The following is a 21775-nucleotide window of genomic DNA, read 5'->3' as shown; positions in this document are numbered from 1 at the left end:
TCAGGCTTTTTCTTCAGAGGGACTCTGCGTACCTGCAGCATATGACCTCACGAGCCAGAGTCTCTTAAGTTGGGGCAAGCAGCTGTGGTATCTAGTGAGCTGAGGGATGCCGGAACCATGTTTTAAATGTCTCGGGATAGAAAGTTCTCTTTTTGGTGATGTCACTTAACAAAAGGAGCCTCTTGGTGAGGCTTTCACCGTCCCTTATCTTTGAACTACGAACTACGAAATCACGTCAGAGTGGCGGATGGGTTATAATGAAAATAATTGCTAAAAGCATAGATTAGAAGAGAAAACACTACAGTGTGGTCTTTTTTTTTTTTTTTTTTATTGTACACTTAACACCTGTGGAGAAGAATTACTAATGTCGGGATTTAAGCAAGAAACGTGCTTCACATGGTCTTGTGGGTGAATCTGTGTCCTGGGAGCACTTCGCACGGGGAGTGGGGCAGAGCCTTTCAGTAACTCGCTCCTCAGAGCTGAAGTTAAATCTTGTAAGATTCTTGCCTGCAGGTCTCGGGGCGCGGGGATGACGACAGCTCGGTGGCGTTTGCGTGGTGACTGGCTTACTCATTAAATACTCAGGCATGAAGACTTGTTGCAAATGTTTTGTTTTTATCTTCCTTTGAAACTTGGAAGCACTTGGCTGAGTAAAACACCCACTGCAAAGTTCATTGCTTGATTTTCACTGTTTTTGGAGAACGGAGAAATCAAATGTGAACGGGAAATTTTGAAACACTGTTCAGCTTCTCTGCCAGGACCGGTTCTCACCACGGTACTTAAGCTGACAATAAGTTTTCGGGGCCACTGAGCAGGGCCGAGGAGGAGCCCGAGAAAATGTCTTTGTTCTCGGCCTTCTGGATGCAGTTTCCTGCCCCCGCCCCGGGACACTTGACCTGTAGGTTTTATTTCATTCTTGGCCCAGGGCACTCAAGGAAGAGCTCCAGGATGAATGGGGGGGGGGGGGTGGCCGCGGGGCAGTAGCCACTCCAAGCACCCCCCCCCCATTCGTGAGCTTTTTCCCTCAGGGCTGTTGTGCTGTTCTAAAGTCAGGGCACCCCAGTTCCCAGCGCTGAGGTCCCCAAGGTCAAGGCACTAGGAAGCATCTCTCATTACAGGGACAGGAATAAATGAATCTCAAGGCCATCAGGCCTTTTTCATAGACGAAGCTGATGGTCAAAGGGCTGAATTCTTTGCAGCTGAGTAACTAGAGAGAAGTCCTCGGTCAGCTTGGGAGGTAATGAAGGTGAGACTCGGGGCCAGGGCTGCTTCTAGGGAAAGGGGGAAAGTAAAAATAGCCAGGTTACCACCCAGCAAAGAGTCTTTAAACCTCTTTCTCTGTAGTTAAAAATCCTGAACTGATCACCGTGATAAAGTAAACTTCCTGCATCCAGACCTGGGGGCTGGGGGTCAGCTGGCAGGACTACTGTGTCCAGATGACCAGGGGACCCTGATCAGACCTAGTGGTGGGTATTTCACTAACCATGTGAGTGATTTCTGAGGGACTCATCAATCTCTGCTCGCGCAGCATTCTTGGGAGTGAAGTGAAGGAACCGGACAAGCTCTCAAATTCTGATCCCGGGTCTCTCGTCTCTGAGACCATTGTTGCCATGGCAACTGTACCACTGAAGGACTAGGCTCCTCCAAATCTGAGGGGACAGATTTCTTTTGGTTTCTGGTGGGCTTGTGTGTGTGTGTGTGTGTGTTGTGTGTTTTAATCTATTCCTACCATAGAAAAGAGTAGGATGGTGAGATACATTTTGAAATATTTTTAACTACTCAAATTAATCAGTCTGGGCGGTTAGGCTCCAAGAAAAGGAATTTATTTAGTCTGAAATAAAGCAATTTAGCCATTTAAAATTGAATTTCCTTGTATTTTAATGATTACTATTGAGCAACAAAAATCTTGACAGTAAGATAAATCAGCAGGTTTTTTGGGTTTTGGTTTTTTTAATTTGGGTCTGTATCCTTCCTTGCATCTACTTGATTGCCTTTTCGGATTTGAGAAGGAAAGTGCTTGCCAGAGGAAGTGTGTGTATAAATTCTTGTAAACTCAGAGGTCGTAAGTCTTTTCTGGCTTCTAAGAAGTTATGAACTTCTGAGAGTGGATAGGTAACAGCTTATTAAATCGGCTTTTGTTTTTAGTGCTTGAACCACAAGGAGAAAGTGTATACAACTTTTTTTTTTTTAAGTTTTGTAAATAGAAGGCTTGTCATGATACTGACAGCAAGACTTAGTTTTCTCTCCGTACGTGTCTTCGTTATTTCCTTACAATGCATATGGGAAGGAGTGAAGTTTTTCTGAAGGAGGTACTGTCATCCGTCCACCTGCTACTGTAGTATTGCAGGTGACAAAAACGAATCGGGAGAGGAGAACCTGGTGGCCTGCAAGTAAATATTTCCTGCAGTGAAGGTCGGAGCATCTTCCCATTGCTGACTGACCACGGATCATATAGTATAGCTCAGTGGTCGTTCCAGAAGGCCATTAAAGCCCTTATGGGCCCGGAAGGGATGGCTGTGCTGTATGTCAGAAATAGGTAAACCTTAATTAAAAAGTTATGGATGATTCGATTGCACTCTTGTGTATTGCGTCCTGTTGTAACGTGAGCAGATGAAAATCGTGTAACGGTGAAAGCTGTCTCGTCGTGCCGACGTTTATGGCGACTTCGGCAAATTAATTTGAACTGTGAAAGTTCCCTAATGAGACGGCGTCCTCCTAGAACCGAGAAGGACACCGGCCAGCCCGGTGCTGCCTCCTTCCTGCATGGGAATGGCTGCCCAGCGCACCACGCCGTGTGCCCTTTCTGAAAGAGCAGAGGCCACAGAGCATTTTCAGAAGGTGATTACTGACTGAAAGTGAAAAGGGCATTTTGAAATAGCCTTTACAAGGGAAACCGAAGACAGTGATTCATGAATTCCCAGAACCCAGCACTAAGAAGGAACCGACAGTGTAACCGTGTATGTTAAAAGCCAGCTGTGCAGCAGTAAAGAGCAGAGGTTTGGAGTTGGTGGGTCTTGCTTGCTTGGGGGTGTCTTTGGCCAGGTGTCTCAGTGGATCAGGCACTGCCACTCGTTCTGGTCCTTCCCTTTTCCCTTTGCGGCTAGTACTCTGACAGGCACACACGAGGTCTGCACTATTCGCTAGTGGATGCTGACTCACATTTTGCCTTGGCTGCAGAGCTCCCCACGCACCAATTAGTCACCTGGCTTTTCCGGAGGCCAGCAAGTACCAGGAGGTAGGGTGCTGGGCAGAGTGCATGGCAGAGAAGCCGAGGTAAGACACCTGGCAAGGATGCCGGGCAAGGGCTCCCGGGTGCCGATGGGCGACCCGAGGGGGTCGAAGGCGAGCGTGGGCTGCAGAGGCCGCACACGAGACCCAGGCGGGGGGTCTCGATGCCTGGCACGGGGCCGTGCGCCCAGCAACGGCCCAAAGGGAGCAATTCCCCCACGAATTCGCTTTGCTATTTCAAACCAGCTAATAGAGGGTGGGTGCACTGAACGTCGGAGTCTGGAAGGTCAGCAGATGCCAGGCGGAAGGCCCTGAGGTCCCTGCGGTCGCGCGGCCCCGGGGCGGCCCCCGGCGAGAGGGGGGGGCTCCCTGCGGCCGCCGCTCATACGGCCCCGCCAGGTGCCCGGGGCCCGTCTTCCGGTTCCATCTCTGCCTCCCCCACGACGTCTCCGTCTTCCTCGGGAACCGCTCTGGCGTCTTGAAGCTGCTGGTACTCGGACACCAGGTCGTGGATGTCGCTCTCGGCCTCGGCAAACTCGCCGACGTCCATGCCCTCGCAGGTGTACCAGTGCACAAACGCCCTCCTCCGGAACATGGCCGAGAAGTGCTCGGACACGCGGCCGAACAGCTCCTGCACCGCCGTGCTGTTGCCCACGAAGGTGGCGGCCATGCCGAGCCCCGGCGGCGGGATGTCGCAGACGGCCACCTTGACGTTGTTGGGGATCCAGTCCACGAAGCAGGCGCTGTGGCGCGTCTGCACGGCGAGCATCTGCTCGTCCACTTCCTTGGTGGACATGCGCCCGCGGAAGAAGCAGGCCACCGTCAGGTAGCGGCCGCGGCGCGGGTCGCAGGCGGCCATGGCGTTGCGCGCGTCGAACACCTGCTGCGTGAGCTCGGCCACCGTGAGCGCGCGGTACTGGCGGCCGTCGCGGCTGGTGAGCGGCGCGAAGCCGGGCGTGAAAAAGTGCAGGCGCGGGAAGGGCACCATGTTCACGGCCAGCTTGCGCAGGTCGGCGTTGAGCTGGCCCGGGAAGCGCAGGGACGTGGTGACGCCGCTCATGGTCAGGGACACCAGGTGGTTGAGGTCGCCGTAGCTGGGCGCGGCCAGCTTGAGCGTGCGGAAGCAGATGTCGTACAGGGCCTCGTTGTCGATGCAGAAGCAGGCGTCGGCGTGCCGCGCCAGCTGCCGCAGGGACAGCACGGCGTTGTAGGGCTCCACCACCGTGTCCGACACCTTGGGCGACGGCAGGACGCTGAAGGCGTTCAGGATGCGGTCGGGGAAGTCCTCGCGGATCCGGCTCAGCAGCAGCGTGCCCATGCCCGCGCCCGTGCCGCCGCCCAGCGAGTGCACCAGCTGGAAGCCTTGCAGGCAGTCGCAGGCCTCGCTGGCGCTGCGCACGGCGTCCAGCACGCTCTCGGCCAGCTCGGCGCCCTCCGTGTAGTGGCCCTTGGCCCAGTTGTTGCCGGCCCCAGAGTTACCTGTGCGGGAGGGGGGGGATGGGGAGGAGGCCGGTTGCCTGGCCCCCGGGGGGAGGGGGACGGGACGCCCGCCAGGGGGCACCCTCACGGGTCCCGGGGGCCTTGCAGGAAAACCTACCGTAGATGAAGCCGTCCGGGTGAAAGAGGGCTCCCAGTTGGCTGGAGCGGATGCTGTCCATCGTCCCCGGCTCCAGATCCACCAGCAGGGCCCGCGGCACGTACTTCCCACCTGTGGAGGAAGGTCGGAAGAAGTGGGCAGACTGCCGCGTTTCTAGAAGTTAATGTTCCGTCAAAATAGAACCCTGTGACACCGGCCAAAGGAAATGGCATTCTTCTAGAAGGTGTCTCTGGCAAAAAGACATTTGAAATAACGTCCTTGATGCCTACGGCGAGGGCACACATCTCTCAAATACCTCAGAACTGCTTTTCCCATCGTGCTCTCTTTTGCCGTCTCGCCAACCACAGAGATGCTGTCCCTCGTGGAAGGGACTCCGGTTTTTATTTAAAAACTAAAAAGGAAACTTGGTGCCTTAACCTGCTGGTGTTGAGACGCGCCCTTCCCCCCCCCCCCCCCGCTACCCCCCCCACCCCCCACCTCCCCCCCAGTGACTTCTTCCCGGGTCCTTGCCCTGCACAAGGCCTGGGGACCTGTCACCCTCGGGATCCTGCTGCTCTGCAGACCTTGCTGCGACCGTGCACCTGGGGCTGGTGACCACGGCCACCCGTGCACAGCGTCCTACCGTGGGCCTCGTTGTAGTACACGCTGATCCTCTCCAGCTGCAAGGCACAGTCACCAAAGTAGCCCCCCGCCGCGTCGATCCCATGCTCCTTGCCAATCACCTCCCAGAACTGAAAACGGCAGGAGGGGAGGTCAGTGTACGGAGGGACCCCAAAAAAAGGTCCAGAGAGGCACCCGTGAGCCAGCAGATTGGCCAGAGACGGACAGTGAGCGCCCTTGGGCCTGCTTGGTGGGGTCTGTCTGGCCGCCCTTTCTCTCCCCGGATGTTTTTGGGCCCGTCTTATGCCCGCTCCACCACTGTATAATTTCCTCTTGCCCCCACTAAACAGGAGTATGAAGACTGTGTTTTCTCCCCACCCGAACCCCTTAAATAAAATGCCAACGCATAAAATATTAAAATGGATTTTGCTCCTATTAAGTGGAGGCCATTGTATACATTAAAGCTGTTAATTTACAATTTCACATCCGACAGTGAGTGTATCTCTAATTTCACCGTATAGTGCTTCAAGCTAGTAAAGTATAGATCCCATTAAATGAAAATAGACTGAATTCTTATCTGATTTCACAGTAATATCTCCTTTCACTTGGGGATTTATTTTCATGCAGTGTTCCCAAAAAGCCCATAACTAGGACATCTAGGCTTGGTTTTTAGCAATGTGCATTTTTCATGATCAGGTATGCATACAATTCAAAATTACGTACAGCTCTTGTAACTGTTTGAAACATATGACAATTTCAATCACATATACAGTATTTATTAATATAGCAACGCGCACAGCTCTTAATATGGAAACAGTTACTGAAATGGCCCCTTTCATTGCCCTGGAGAAGCACATATGTGCAATGAAAATATATTCATTTATGTTAAAATCCTCAAGGGTGTTTTCCCAGCCATGTCTTATAAGCGATGGCTCTGCTCGGGCCTTGGTCTCATTAACCAGACTCTATTTCATAGTAAATTACCTGCACTGTTCTGGGTCTGAAAGAATAAATAAATTTAAGTCTCTTACAGTTCTTATGACCCCAAGTAATCAGTAGTCGGTGCGGCTGGAACTGCCAGACAACATGATTGTGGAGTAAGTGCTCAGACCCTATCTGGACCCCGCAATTCCTCTCCCGAGCCTCCCTCCGGATTATCTCCCCATTTCAGAGCAGTGGGGCTGGGCCTCCCACCTCTCCGCGTGCTTGACTCAGGAACAGCTCATCGCTGTGGCACGGGAAGGTGGCAACTCCTTTCCAAGCAGTGATATTCTTTGCCCCGGGTTTTAAACACCCACATGAGAAGACTTTCATTTTTCGTAGCTGCATTACTCGCCATAGCCAAAAGTTGGAAACGACCCGTGAGTCCATCGACGGATAAACCGGATGAACCAAACGTGGTGTATCCACGCAATGGACTATTATTCGGCCTTAAAAAGGAAGGCGATTCTGACGCAGGCTTCAACATGGTTGAACCCTGAAGACGTTATGCTGAGACAAATAAGCCAGACACAGGAGGGCCGATACTGTGTGATGTCACTTTTGTGAGGTCCCGAGAAGAGTTCAAATTCTTAGAGACAGAAAGTGGAAGGGTGGGTGCCAGGGGCTGGGGAAGGGGGTGTGGGGGATTAGTATTTACTGGGGACCGAGTTTCAGTTTTGCAAACGGAAAAGCACTTTGGAGATTAGATGCACAACACGGTGAATATACTTAACACTATGGAACTGTGCACTTAAAAATGGTTAAGATGGATGGGGCGCCTGGGTGGCTCAGTCGGTTAACTGTCTGACTCAGCTCGGGTCATGATCTCACGGCTCATGAGTTGGAGCCCCGCATCGGGCTCTGTGCTGACAGCTCGGAGCCTGGAACCTGCTTCGGGTTCTGTGTCTCCCTCTCTCTCTGACCCTCCCCCACTCATGCTCTCTCTCTCTCTCTCTCTCTCTCTCTCTCTCTCTCTCTTTCTTTCTCTCTCTCTCTCTCTCTCTCTCTCAAAAATAAACATTTAGGGGCGCCTGGGTGGCTCAGTCGGTTGAGCCTCTGACTTCGGCTCAGGTCATGATCTCACAGTTCGTGAGTTTGGGCCCCGCAATGGGCTCTGTGCTGACAGCTCAGAGCCTGGAACCTGCTTCGGATTCTGTGTCTCCCTCTCTCCCTGCCACTCACCCACTCGTACTCTGTCTCTCAAAAATAAATAAACATTAAAAAAAATTTTTTTGAATGGTTAAGATGGATGGGGCCCCTGGGTGGTTCAGTGGGTCAAGCATCTGACTTCAGTTCAAGTCATGATCTCACAGTTTGTGAGCTTGAGCCACTTTGAGTGAGCCCTGCTTCTCCCTCTCTGTCGCTCTACCCCTCATGCGATTTTCTCCCTCTCTCTGTTTCTCTCACCCTCACTCACTTGTGCCCTCTCAGACAGACAGTGCCAGAAAAAAAAAAAGTGGTTAAATGATAAAAAAGGTGGCTAGATGATAAATTGTACACCGTATTTTACCACAATTTTTAAATTTTTTTAATGTTTTATTTATTTTTGAGAGACAGAGCATGAGCAGGGAAGGGGCAGAGAGAGAGGAAGACACAGAATCCGAAGCAGGCTCCAGGCTCCGAGCTGTCAGCACAGAGCCCGGCACGGGGCTCGAGCTCACAAACCGTGAGATCGTGACCTGAGCCGAAGTCAGATGCTCAACTAACTGAACCACCCAGGCACCCCAGTTTCACCACAATTGTTTAAGAACTTAACGCTTCATGCAATTACATTTTTAATGCAGTTCATACTAGTGAAAGTAATTTCGGAATGGCAAAGGGAACAATCAGCTGTTACACAGTACAGTTGTGTAAGATTAGGATTCAAATTCAGGTTAGAGACCTGTTAGGCTGTATCATCTGTTTTCATAGTGTCAGCCATTGAACCAGGCACTTTGTACAAAAATTTAGGTGGGGAGAACAAACACGCATTCGTATTCATTCCAGAGACTGTATTTTAATTGTTTCTGCTACTACACCCCAAAACTTCTAGGTTTGCCTCCTTAGTTTTCTATTTCATACTAAATCAAACATGTTGATTTTTTTAAACTTTGTAGTATAAACATGAGAGAAGGAAGGCATCTTAGTAATATGCTGTAAAAAGTTGCCCAACAAACTGGAAAACTGTTTTGAGAAAATTACTCTTTTTTTTTTTTTTTTTTTTTTTTTAATTCTGAGAGAGACAGATGTGAGCAGGGGAGAGGCAGAGAGACGGAGAGAGAATCCCAAGCAGGCTCTGCACCGTCAGCCCAGAGCCCGACGCGGGGCTCAGACTCATGAGCCGTGAGATCATAACCTGAGCTGAAACCAAGAGTCCCGGACGCTTAACCAAGTGAGCCCAGCATTTTCATATCTTTAGATATGAAAAATTCATTGCTAAAGTCATAAAGGTAAACATGGGTGGCATGTAACCGATGACGAAATTAACATGAATTAAATTGACGCTTTAAGCCTTTACTACTTCCTGTGTCTCTTTAACGAAGGGTGTGGTTTAAGGAGGCAAGTATTCAGCAAGTGCTTCCTTCCATCTGCTGACTTGTTGTCTCACCTGCTGACTTAAGATATTTCTTTGTCGGCTACACCTAGGGGCAGTAGGCAAGCTGGTCCTAGGAATAGAACTTTCCTTACCTTGGCTCCGATCTGGTTACCACACTGGCCGATCTGAATGTGTACAATTTCACGCATCCTCGCTTCCCGTCCAAGTGTAAGATCTTCGCAGAACCTTCCGTCTCTGGAGCCGCCCTTCACTGGTGTGACCCCCACACACTCTGGGCACTGCGGTGATGGGACCAGCTGACCCAAGCCCGTCCCAGTGTGACTGCTCCAAGGGTGTGTCCAGCCCAGGGACCCAGCCCCCACTCTGCTATCATCCTGGTGAGAGGGGTGTTTCTTCCTCTCCCAACACAGAATATTACCCAGTCACTTCCTAGAGTTTAAGACCAGAGGCTGTCTTTGTGCACAGCGCCCGGTGGTCTAACAGCAGGTGTGGGTCTTGCCATGGTGGACTCGGGGCACCAGCGCTGGCCCCGGGCTCACGCTATGACAAGCTCCCAGCTCCCAGATCGGGGGGTGACCGGACCACCTGTAGGGAGCTTTCCCTGACCAAGCCAGTTGTGTTATTAAAAATCCTTTTGTCCAGGGGCTCCCGGGTGGCTCAGTTGGTGAAGCGTCCAACTTCGGCTCAGGTCATGATCTCGCGGCTCATGGGTTCGAGCCCCGCGTCAGGCTCTGTGCTGACAGCTCGGAGCCTGGAGCCTGCTTCGGATTCTGTGTCTCCGTCTCTCTCTGCCCCTCCCCTGCTCACGCTCTGTCTCTCTCAAAAAATAAAACGTTAAAAAAAAAAGAAAAGAAAAGAAGAAAGAAATCCTTTTGTCTAAGCCCATCACATGACAGATGAGGCCACAACATCCCAGAGCATGAAGTGACTTCACCGTAGCCACAGGACTGGTGAGACATGCCCCTACTTTGCCTTAGGAACTGGCCATGGCTCCCAGGCTCTTCAGCTGTGATTCCTAAGGACTGGTCTGACAGCCACTGGCAGCACAGAGGGGCCCTCGGGGGTGGACCACGAAGGGACAGTTTTTTATTCTTACTTGGTCTACTTTAATGTTAATAGAAAAAAATAACCAGTATTTATAATAATAAAATGGTAAGAAGAGAAAGTGTCCTTTTGAACTTGGCCAAAGTTGTGAAGGCAACATGTGATTCTTCGGAGTTGGGGAAACTATCAAGAGATGAAATCTAAGGGTGCCTGGGTGGCTCAGTCGGTTAAGCATCCGACTCTTGGTTTTGGCTCAGGTCATGATCTCACGGTTTGTGGGATCGAGCCCCACATTGGGCTCTGCACCCATAGTGCAGAGCCTGGTTGGGATTTTCTCTTTCTCTCTCTGTCTCTCTGCCCCTCTCCCGCTTGCGATCTTTGTCTCTCTCTCTCTCCAAATAAATAAATAAACTTTTTAAGAGAGAGAGAGAGAGAGATTAAATCGAAACTCCGTGGTTCTCCACCGAGGCCTTTCTCCACGTAGCCCCAAACTTCCTTTCCAGCCCCTTTCCTGGACTTCACTCCTTGGCAAGGATGCCGTCAGAGCTCTGGATGCCTCCATGTGGGGCCATCGGCTTTGTGGCCACCTCCCTCTCCCGCCACGCTGGTTCACGCCCTGCCTTACACGCCAATCCCTGCCCTTCTGAGGACTGTAGAACTTCTCCCAAGCCGGGGCCTCTCTCCTCAAGCCCCCGGGAAGCAGGTAACCACCCCGGGCGAGCACCTGCTTCTCCAGGCCTCTCTCCAGTGTTTGCCAGGCTCCCCAGGCCCCCATTCTCTGAACAGCTACAGACAGGGACCTGCCATATGCCGGGCACACATTGGGAACCAGGGATATGGAAATGACGGAGACAGATGTGGGCAGTCCCTGAACTGGTGGAGGAACTCTCCATGGAAGCCACAGGCCCCTGGACGTGAATTCAAAGGCAGAACTGAAAACCGGTCCCCGGGCCCTCCTGCCCTTACCCCTGCCCCTGCCCCTGCCTCTGACAGGTGACCTTGACCAAGGGGTCTGCCTTGCCTCGGCCCAAGCCCCACCCTGACAGTCAGCTCCTAAACCCTGTGCACTTTCTAGGAGCCAGGTGAGGCCCAAGAAGGGAGGTCAGTGATACGCTCGGGAAAGTCATTAACTGCTTTTTCGTGGCCTTTTTGCTGGAAAATAGCTTCTCTTTCTCCCAAGGAATTCAGCCACAAAGTAAGAGCAGCTGAACAGCACCCTAGGAGAGAAAAGCCACATGGGAAACAAGGACTTTGTCCTGCGGATGCCGGCACCGCACTCCTGTCCTCCGCTGTCCAGTGACCTCACAGGCAACGTGCCAGCCAAGAGCACCCAGTGCCCCTGGGTCTGGTCTCGGGCCAGGAGAGAAGTTGCCGTAAGGGACGGTCCCAGGACAACTATGAGATTTGAATACAGACTGTGTGGCTTGGAGAATCACAGTGTATCCGCGTTACAGGTCCTGAATTTGATCATGGCCAGGGTTACACAAATGAAAATTCTTGCTTTCAAAAGATACTATGTAATATTCAGGGTCCAGGGTCTTCTCACACAGTTGGGCAACAGCAGCAACAATGTGGTAAATGGAGAGAGACAAGTTCAGCGCATGCGGCCAAATGTTAACAGTCGGTGAATCTTTGCAAACCGAGTGCAAGATGAATACTCTTGCAACATTTCTAAGTTTGGAATCTTTTCCTACTCAAATCCGAATGACCGCCTGATTACGGACGCTTCTGGTCCAAACCCCGCCAGCCGCAAACAGAAGAAGTGTGGTGCAGAGAAGTACAGAGAAGAAAGTGTAAATTCAAGAGGAGGAAATTTGCATGGAACTAGCAGTCTTTTTTCACAAGGTACAAAATGCAGGCAGAATGAGCCTTTCAGCTCCCATAGAAGTCACCCCCCCATCCCCCGCCGGCCCCGAGTTTGCCTTTGCTCGACCCTTTGCTTTTCCTGGTGACCCCTCACCGGCCTTCCCCGCCCTCCCCCTGTTCATCAGAGCGCAAAAGCCCAAGGCAGCCCGTGGGCTGTGCCCCAGGAGCCCGTCGTCCCGCTCGCAGCTCCCTGGGTCAGGGACCCCGCGGCCTCGCCAGCACTGAGCGGACAGTGTCTGCACGTGGCTGTGTTTGCTAATTACTTATGCCCCTGCCTCATCTCCCCGCCGGCCCTGTCACCTCACCTCTGAGTCCCCAAAGTGCCCGATCCATGAGGGGGCCTCAGTAAATGTTAGAGCGCACACCGACAGCTGGGCAGGGCTGAGGCCATGCTCAGAATGGCAAGTTTCCTTTTTTCCTTTTTTTAATTTTTTTTTTTTTTTTTTTTAACGTTTGTTCCCTTCTGAGAGAGACAGAGACAGAGCACACACGGGGGAGGGGCAGAGAGAGAGGGAGACACGGAATCCGAGGCAGGCTCCAGGCTCGGAGCTGTCGGCACAGAGCCCGACGCCGGGCTCGAACTCAGAGTTGCAAGATCATGACCCGAGCCGAAGTCGGATGCTTCACCCACCGAGCCACCCAGGCGCCCCAGAATGGCGAATTTTCTTAAAGCCCATGATGTATTTCTTCACCAGTATGTCCTGGTGGGCCAGGTGGGGGCGTGGTGCCTGAGGACCTCTCTCTCTGGCCCCTAAGAGGTGGTCTAGACTGGAAGTAGAAACTGTTCCAAGAAAACTGGGTGCCAGTAGCAGATCGTGGAAGGAGCGACCGCACGAGCTATTACGGGAAGCAGAGGCCGGCAGGGCTGCTGAAAGAGCCCGTGTTGGCTGCCGCAGGGACCGCCGGGCCGGGCCAGGGGGGCATTTTTGATCTTCCTGTGTTCATTCTTTGCTGTATGAGCAGGAGCCAGTGTGTTGGGGTCCCCCCCCGCCCCCCGCCGCCAAACCTACACCCTGGAGCACATTCCCCTTGGTCATCTCAGTTTGCTCAGGGAGGGAAAAGGCCAGCTTTCCAGATGGGCGCTTAAAAGGTTTTTCTGTTAATGGGGCAGTTGGCAAAAAGGGGAGGGGGGCAGAGGAGCCCTGTTTGCTTTGATTCTGGGCTCCACCGGCAGTGTTGACTCAGTCTGGGTGGCTGTCTGAGCTTCGGATGCTGTGAGGGGCACGGCAGATCTGGGCAGGGACACTTTGCGGCCAGGGGTGGGGGGAGGGACCGGCCCTGCCGCTCGAAAGGGGGGCCCACCTCCTCCCCAGATCTGAATTTTCTCAGCTGTGAAATGGGATGATGGTCCTGAGTCCCGGGTCTGCAAGGAAGACAGAGTAGGCAGGGGCGGCCCCCCAACACCCCTTTGCAGGCAGTGTTTTTCACACGGGCGTCACAGGCTGGAGGCAGATGCGTGGACGACGCCCTTCATTCGGCACCTAGGAACTGCGGGCCTACTGTGTGTCAGGGGCACAGACAGACGGCTCCGCGCTGGGCTTGAACCGTGTGGAGGGAGCCCAGGGGAAAGCGGTAGGTCTGATGCACAGACCCCACCGCCTCCGCTCTGGGGTCCTTCTTTACCAAGGTACCTGTTCCCCCGAGGAAAGAGCTCTCCTCGGACGCCCGCTTAGCAAAAAGCCAGGGAAATGGCGGATGTGTGTGCCTTTCTCAGACTAACAGAAATGGTCCCTTCCCGGGACGCAGGTGAACAGTGGCCCTTGAGAGGCCACCATTCCCCGTGGTCCGTTCTCCAGCCCGGCTGAAGGCGCCCCCCGCCCCCCCCCCCCCCAGCCCTGAACAGCAGCAGGGATTCAGAGCGACGGTCTGTGATGAAGGAGAAAGTCATTTTCTGCCCACGAAGAAGGGCTGTGGCAGAGGCTGGTTAGAGCACCGCCCGAGAAGGCAGAGGACAGGAGCAAAAGCCTCCCTGCGACTGCGCGGTGGGCGATGCCACAGGACAGGGACGCCGAGAGGGCAAAGTACGACCAGGCCGGCCCTGAGCCGTGACACCTTCTCCCTGGCAGGCCGAGGCCATCAGTCCACGAGAAGAGGCAGTGGTAGCCGGCCTTTTCCTGGATGACACTTGACTCTATTATGGGAACAGCGCTAAGACGATAAGGAAAACCAAGTGTCACCCAGAAACCCCCAATCGGCCGCTTCCAGACTTCCCCCGGGACATGCCCCTCAGTGGTCAGATCCAGCCCCACCCCCACCCCCGCCTCCATCTGGCGAACGAAGTTGAGTTAAGAGAAAAGCACGGTACTCAGAGATTTCATCGATTTCATCCCCCCCTGATCCTTCCACCTCTGAGCGCATTGAAGTTCCTTGAATAACTCAGAGAAGATTGTTGAATTATAGTGTTTGCTTGTGATTCAGAAGCAGAAATTTTTCCAAATGTCTTCGCAAGAAACTGACATCTGAGGGGCCATTATGAGTGAGTCAGCGGGTGTGGGCAGATCATCAGATGAACTGAGTTCTACTTTTCTTGTACTCCGCTTCTCTGCGTGTTCTCTTACTGTGAAAGAAAGTTCTGGGAGGATGAATAAGTCAGTGGAAGAGGAGAGAACCGGGAAGACATCGCTGGTTTCCACCAAAGCCGGGCTGCCCCGCTGCACGGAGGAGGGCAGCCCGTCGCCCCCACCGCCGCACCTCGTGGGACTCGCCTGGCTGCCCTCCACCCCCGTCCAGCCTCTGGGCCCGGGTAGAGTCAACGCTGTGCTGCGGGTTTGCAGGAGGAGACGCACACGCAGGTGCACGCACATCACGTCCCCTGGGCCGCAGTGACCCTGGAGGTGGGTGGCCACGCTAACCTCAGACGAATGTCTCCCGTCTCCCAAGGCATGCAGCTCCTGGTCAGCGTTATGCCGTGGCAGGAGCAGAGATAAGCACCGTGTGTATGGCCCAGTACCCGGAGCCAAAATCAAACAAGAACACGTACGGCTCAAGGCCCCATATTTGCCCAAGAAACCTCTGCTGTAAAGTCTCAGAAATCCATCCGTTTACCCAACAAATATTGGCCGAGCACCACGTGGGGGCTTGAGGGACCTCCGGGAAGAGGAAGGTTTGGGCCCCACACCCCAGAGACGGCACAGCACCACCCCCTTCCTGCTGGCCTTCGCCCAGCTCTCTGGCATCTTGGGCCCGCCTTGGAGCAAGGTGCTCTCCACATGCGGTAGAAACAGGCTTGGAGAGGGAGCCTCCCAGGAGAACATGGCAGAAACGGAGATGGGGCCCGGGTCTTTGGACCCTGACATCTAGGGATACGCTTCGAGGTCGGGAAGGAGGCCGGCTGGGGCGCCTGCGTGGCTCCGTCAGTTATGTGTCCGACTCTCGATTTCGGCTCAGGTCACGATCTCACAGTTCAAGCCCCACGCTGGGCTCTGTGCGAACAGTGCGCAGCCTGCTTGGGAATTCTCCCTCTCCCTCTCTGTCTGCTCCTCCCCTGCTTGTGCTAGCTCTCTCTCTCTCTCTCTCTCTCTCTCTCAAAATAAATAAACATTACAAAAAAAGAAGAAGAAGAAGGAGAAGAAGAAGAAGGCTGGCCAGACGGCCTCCAGCTGGGCATCTGAGGCATCTGGACCGTTCAGCTCAGCTCACCTTCCTCCTCGCCTCTGGTCGGTAAGTGGGTCTGTCCACCTCCCAGGTGCGTGGTCGTATGCGTCCACTGTCACCACCTCTCCGGGAGCACCCACCCCCAATCGCCACCAGCTCCACCATCCACGACCACAGGACCCCTGGACCTCCCCATCCCCCCCCCCCCCCGTTCCTGCCTCTTTCCTTTCACCCTCCCCATGGTCACAAGATCTCATAAAACAGAAATCAAACCTCGCCCACTGCCTTCCGGGAAACTAGCAGCAACCAGCGTAAAACCAACCTTCTTCACCCTCGTGCCACAGTTGATGTGTCGTCATTCTGATCCCTGATGGGAGACACCTGTCAGGGGCCTGTGGGGGGAGCCGGAGCAGAGCCAGGTGCAGGCCTGCCCTGAGAGGGGGGCAGAACCGGGCAGGCTCTCGTGGGAGCATCGCCCGGGGTGCAAGGTCGAAGCTGGGGTCCCTGTGGCTGTGAGGTCTGGGAGGTGCGCAGAGGGTCCCATTTGCTCTCCAGTGACTTCACCCCTGCCTACCTCCGGGCCACTCACGACCCCCACTGGATTCTTCCAGTTGGTCACGCTTACCAGTGTGTTTGTATTTCAAGGCCTTTGCATACATCCTTCTGTTTTAAGAGTCCAGCACTTTCCATGGCTATGTCCTCATCGTTCAATCCCAACAACCCCTTGGATAGCTAAAAGAACCGTCCCAGACCAAACTCCCCAGAGGACCCCTGTCTCCAGCATGCCCCAAGGACTTTACCTCTGCTGTATCCCCAGGGCTGGGACGGTGACCTGCCACAAACCACTGACGGCCTGACTGTAGGGAGGCCGCAGGCTTGATCAGTCCTTCAGTGTCCGGGACCCCTCTGGTCACGGGCCAGCTCCCGAGTGGGCTGTATGTGGCCTGCCCAGCTGTGCCCCGTGCATTCTGAAGGTGATGCTGGGGTCAGCCTGCCGGTGGGGCCCCAGGGAGCCGCGTTCCCTCCCGGGCGGACGGGTGCAGCCAGGAGAGGGTGTGGTGACGAAGGCACTTGGGGGCAGGGGCAGGATGGCCTGTGCACCTGGCCGCCCCTCGGAAAGGCCTTCGCTGCAAAGGTGCCTGGGAAGTGAGCGTGAGTGTGGATGTGCAAGGAGGCCGCGGTGCCCCGCAAAGCCAGGCTTGCCTACTGAGCACCGAGCACCGTCGGCACCCAGCAAAACAGACGCCGGGAGCCAGGATGTGGCCACACTCGGGAAAGTGGAATGATGGGAAATGTCCGCAGCTCGGCGGGCGGGAACCAGACAACGCGGCACAAAAGGAGGAAAGAAAGGATTTTGAGGCAACCCCAGATTAAACGAAAGCTCATCCTGTGTCCTTCTTCAGGTTGCGAGGGCAGGCCAGCCCGGGCCTAACTGTAAGGTTGCGTGCTATTCGTCACAATGAGGGGGGGAAAAAATCACCCTTATTTTTAGAAATGAGCAGGCTTTTGTGTTGGGGTCTTGGGTCACGTGTTTGCCGGGAGATTTTTTTTTTTTTAATGGGGTTAAAAAAAAAACCAAAAAGGGTTCTCAAACCTGCCAGCGACAGGCCTCACGCTGACCGTGGGTCTCTCGACCTCCTGGAGCCCATCTTCCCACCTGTGAAATGGGACGATGGCCTCTGACCCCCACCTCCCAGGACTGTGCCAAGAATCAAGTGAGGACAGACACTTCCCAAACTGTAGAGTCTTCTGGAATGCCAGCACCCCTGCCTTTAAGCACCACCGGGGGAACAGGTATGACTCTGGTCTCATCCAGGAAGAAGGGCCTCGGGCGCCCAGTCAGTTCCCAGGAAGGCCACTTTGTAGCGGTTTCAGGGGAGGCTCTGAGCTCTCACATAGCTTCTAGACGCTGCCCCAGACTCCTTGCCGGTGGCTTAACCACAGCTGAGAGGGCAGCGGCCAGAGCCAAGCCCAGGCAGCGGGGGGCCCAGAGATGAGCTGGGCTTGGGGCCCTGCCCTGAGCCTCCTCCAGCCCAGGCGGGTAGAGTAGAGGAATCATTATCTCGATGATGCCCTCAGGCAAGCCGAGTGGAGTCGAAACCGAATGGAGTCCGGTTTGCCGAGTCCCCAAAGCTGCTGGTCCGGTGGCTCTGCTCTGAAGAGAGCAGATCCTGAGGGTAGATTCCACCGGGACCCAGGGCAGCCACTGGGGGAGGTGGCCAGTTCAGGCAGGTGCCTTCCTCTGGGTCCGAGTTGATCTGCGTGCCCTTCCGAGGGCTCCGGGGCCAAACCCGCTTCACCAGCAGCAGTTCATCCCAACACTGCTCTCGGCACAGCCGCTGGGCCGAAATGGGGTTCGCCTGTGTCCACAGCCACCCCCTCAATGGAACGTGTTTTGGAAGCGTCGGCGGAAAGGAGTCCCCCACCCAGTGGCTGCAGGATTCAGTGGGCAGAGAGGGAAAGATTAGGGCCTGAGGTCCCTGGCGGGAGTGGGGGAGGGGGAAGACACCTATCTTGGAACTTAAGAATGGAACAGACCCCACTTCCTCCCCTGCCTCCAGGTTGCCCTCGGGAATTTGACAAAAGACCTAAGGCCACAGACCACCCTTTGTACAATGGAAACGAGCCAATCTGGAAGGACAATCCAGTGCCCAGAGCTGTCAAGCCAGTAAGGGTAGAACCTGAGAAGGAACCAGGAGGCAGGGAAGGGGGCGCTGACCAGAACGTTATAAAACGAGGACCCTGGGTGCCTCATTGGGTTGGGCGTCTGACCTCGGCTCGGGTCATGCTCTCACGGCTCGTGAGTTCAAGCCCTGCATCAGGCTCTGTGCTGACGGCTCAGAGCCTGGAGCTGCTTCGGATTCTGTGTCTCCCTTTCTCTCTGCCCCTCCCCTGCTCACGCTCTGTCTCTGAAAAATGAATAAACCTTAAAAAAGTAAAATAAAGAAAAAAACAACCAAGGATCCTCGCCTATAGTCCTCAGGCATTCACTTTCGGAACATCCCTTCTCTGTAGAGAGAGCTTTCCTACCTACTATTCTGTTTCTGATCTTACAGTCTAAGAAACTTCTGGCTGCTGCTCATTTTGGGTTCACCTCTTCATTCTTCGAAGCAGCAATGAATCCCGGGTATTGTGGTAAAAAATCCTGCCACACCAGTAACCCCCAAAGTGATGCAGCCAGTCTGCTCTGATAGCGGTCAGCCAGGCACACAGGCGCCCACAGACCACAGCCAAGTTCAGAGGTGAGAGAGAGCCCCCACGTCCGCTTGGCTCCCCGGGTTTGAGACATCACAGGGGCCGAGGCGACAGGGTGATCACATGAGACCTCACTTCCTTCTCCTTGCCTTGAAACTTGTGGTTTTAATTTTTTTGAATGTTTTAGTTATTTTTGAGAGCGAGAGATAAAGAGAGAGAGACACGGAGTGTTAGTGGGAGGGGCAGAGAGAGGGGGACACACAGAACCCAAAGCAGGCTCCAGGCTCCGAGCCGTCAGCACAGAGGCCCACGCGGGGCTCGAACCCACAAGTCTCGAGATCATAACCTGAGCCGAAGTCAGACCTTAACCGACTGAGCCACCCAGGCGGCCTGAAAGTTGTGATTTGAAATGTCCGAACTCCCTACCCCTCCTCCCGTCCGGTTTTCCGTCATTTTCCGAGCGTGAGCTGCTTCTTTGTCAGGAAGATCCTGGGGTGTCCCAACTTGCCACCTCCTGAGGTCCTGTTCGTTACCCTGCAACCTGCCTTCCACAGGGCTGATGCTTCCAGACCTTTCCACCTGACTTTCCACCTGCAATGTCGTGATTTATAGGAACTTCATATTTGGTCACTTGGATGACCAAAATCTGTTTATCCCAGGTATTCGGTCTTTGTCCACAGTTTCTAGCTCACAGCAATTTAAAGCCTTGGAATTGTGAAAGCGTTCAGGGCGATAAAAGTCTTTTGTTATGTTAATGGAGGCGGGGCGGGGAGGGAGGCCTCTGGAGGGGACCTGGAAGCCCCGCCCCCTTCCTGGGTACCTCGCCCTCCGTATCTCTTCATCTGGCCATTGATTCTTATCCTTTAATAAGCTGGTAAATGTAAGTATTTCCCCGAGTGCTGTGAGCTGCTCTGGCAAATTAATCGAATGTAAGGTCAGGGGGGGGTGCGGTCTTTGGAACCGCCAATCTGTAGTCGATGGGCCAGAAGCACAGGTGACTGCCTGGGGCTCACAAGTGGCCTCTGATGGGGGCGGGGGGGTGGGGTGGGGGCAGTCTTGTAGGACTGGAATCCGGCACCAGACCATGTCAGGATTTGAACTGAAAAATCAGACACCCAACTGGTGTCTGAGAACTGCTTGGTGTTTGGGGGGGGTAGCGGGAAGGGGACCCACGTCTCAGGCTAGAATTGGGTCAGGGAACCTTAAAACACCACCCCTCTGTCTGACCCTGACCACCCAGGGAGGCCTAGTGAGCAGTCAGGCCCAGCAAAGAATTTGCAGGGCCTGGAGCAAAATAAAACCCGGGCCTGGTGCAAAAGCCAGTGTCACACCGAGCGGGGCACCGGCTGAGCACGGGGTCACATGCTTGCGTCCGCAGTGTCTACACCCAGCGCATCTTCAGAGCAGCCAGCTCGCCCACTGCGGTATGAGTGATGTTGGGAAGCAAGAACTCCCGTCCCCTTTGGGGCACCCGGGTGGCTCAGTCGGTTAAGCATCTGGCTTCGGCCCAGCTCATGATCTCGCAGTTCGTGAGTTCGAGCCCCGCGTTGGGCTCTGCGCTGATGGCTCGGAGCCTGGAGCCTGCTCCGGATTCTGTGTCTCCCTCTCTCTCTGCCCCTCCCCCGCTCACTCTCTGTCTCTCTTTCTCTCAAAAGTAAATAAACATTAAAAAAAAAAAAGGTCCCCTTCAAAGGTTGTTCTAGTTGGAGTAAGAATCGAATTGACATGAGGCAGAGTAACAGGAGAAAATCACATTTAATGGCGTGCGTACCGGGAATCCACGCAGACAGAAACTCCAAAGATAGTCAGGCAAAATGAGGCATACGTGACCTGAACTAGGGGGACGGGGTCTGGGACTTGAGAGGGAAGCAGTGCCCTTCACGCGGAGATAAGAGCAGAGCAGGGAACTAGACGTCGACAGTCCTGCCACACAGATGTGTCGCCCAGATAAAATGTATCTCTGCCAGTAACCTTTCTTCCGGGAAAGACCCGCAATTTGGATTCTTTGATGGAGTTAAGGGAGGGGCAGATGTTCCTTCTGAGCCCGCAGGGTCTCAGCTGCCTTCCACTGAGAGTAACCTTCACGCCAAAGCGGCCACTTCGGGTGACCTGCCCTCAGCCCCTGCGGTGGAAAAACTTACAGGTCAGCACATTTTCACCCATTATTAGGGATGAGGCCTCAGACCTCACAGCCTAGCCATCAGAGGGGAAGCACTGAGTGAGCCTTCCCCATCCTGGACCTTCGGATCTGATGTTGTAAAACACGTGACTGGCGTCTGGACCGTGACCGTCTGTCGCGATAAGGGTCTCCACGATATTTGTCACCCGCCATGTGAGCACTCTGGCTGTCCCGAAGCAGCGATGAACTTCTAGCTTTCTCTTTAGAAGGTACCAGAAGTCCACCTTTCAGGAATACCCCACCCGGTGACATGACAGGGACAGCCACTGGCTTTCTTCCCCCACGTGGGTGACCTGATTCACCTCAGTGGATGTGACGCGGCACGGGAAGCCTGTGCGACACATTTCCTACCCAGAGTGGAGCAAAGGGCTCTGAGGCCAGGCCTCGGGACACGTGCTGGGGCAAACCAGCATCTGGAGGCCGGGTTTCAGTTGCCCCCTCCCCCCAGTGCAGTCTTGAGCGTGATCTCGAAGAACCAGGAGGCAGCCCCATCCCACCCCCACCCCACCTCCCAACCAGGAGCCGACTTCGCAAGAAGCTAAAGGACACGTCAGTGGTTAGAGCCCAGGTCCGCACGGTGCCTCAGCGAACGGCTTTTCAGGAGCAGGGACTAAACTTCTGGACGGGTAAAGCCGGGCGGACGTTGCCTCTGCGGCCCGCCGGGCTCCGACAGGCTCTGCCAGACAGGCTTCCCGGCTCTGCCGGGATTCCCCGACCACCTCAGCGCTTCCGAGGGTGGTCTGGGAAGTTGCTGGAAGCCCACGAGGCACGCGTGTTCACGTCTGATGGCCGGCCTGGCGCGGGCAGAGGGAGGGGCCGCGGGGAGGCCACGGAATGCCCATTGGAGCCCCGCAAGAGCAGCGTGAGCTCGTCCGTGGCCCCCACGGCCCGTGAGGCCCCTGGCGTGAAGCGCCTGGACCTCTTCTTCCCGGAGGAAGGCGGCCGCCAGTGGGCC

General features: G+C 54.6%; 1 protein-coding gene and 1 long non-coding RNA gene across 6 annotated transcripts; one reads left to right on the top strand and one right to left on the bottom strand.

The window, feature by feature from the left end:
- Positions 1-1801: 1801 nt before the first annotated feature.
- Positions 1802-9268, bottom strand: TUBB1 (tubulin beta 1 class VI). Of its 3 annotated transcripts, XM_025931850.2 has the most exons (4): positions 9074-9268; positions 5448-5556; positions 4826-4936; positions 1802-4707 (listed from the first exon to the last, which is right to left on the bottom strand). In XM_025931850.2, exons 1-4 carry the CDS (start codon positions 9128-9130, stop codon positions 3611-3613), a joined length of 1374 nt encoding a protein of 457 aa, XP_025787635.1. In that variant the 5' UTR covers positions 9131-9268; the 3' UTR covers positions 1802-3610. The 3 variants fall into 3 exon arrangements, with proteins under 3 accessions (XP_025787635.1, XP_025787638.1, XP_086558725.1); XM_025931853.2 differs by lacking the exon at positions 5448-5556 and having other exon boundaries at positions 9074-9211; XM_086702599.1 differs by lacking the exons at positions 5448-5556; positions 9074-9268 and adding an exon at positions 5121-5145.
- Positions 9269-13962: 4694 nt separating this feature from the next.
- LOC147582850 (uncharacterized) lies at positions 13963-18180 on the top strand. Of its 3 annotated transcripts, none has more exons than XR_015249575.1 (4): positions 13963-14686; positions 15408-15512; positions 17144-17240; positions 18008-18180. It is a non-coding gene; the product is annotated as an uncharacterized LOC147582850 (long non-coding RNA). The 3 variants fall into 3 exon arrangements; XR_015249574.1 differs by having other exon boundaries at positions 15405-15512; XR_015249573.1 differs by lacking the exon at positions 13963-14686 and having other exon boundaries at positions 14702-15512.
- The last annotated feature ends 3595 nt before the right edge of the window (positions 18181-21775 follow it).

This window comes from Puma concolor, chromosome A3 (assembly GCF_028749965.1).
Source record: "Puma concolor isolate L17-30 chromosome A3, mPumCon1.1.hap2, whole genome shotgun sequence".
Classification (NCBI taxonomy): domain Eukaryota; kingdom Metazoa; phylum Chordata; class Mammalia; order Carnivora; family Felidae; genus Puma; species Puma concolor.
This window is presented reverse-complemented; position numbering and strand designations above follow the sequence as displayed.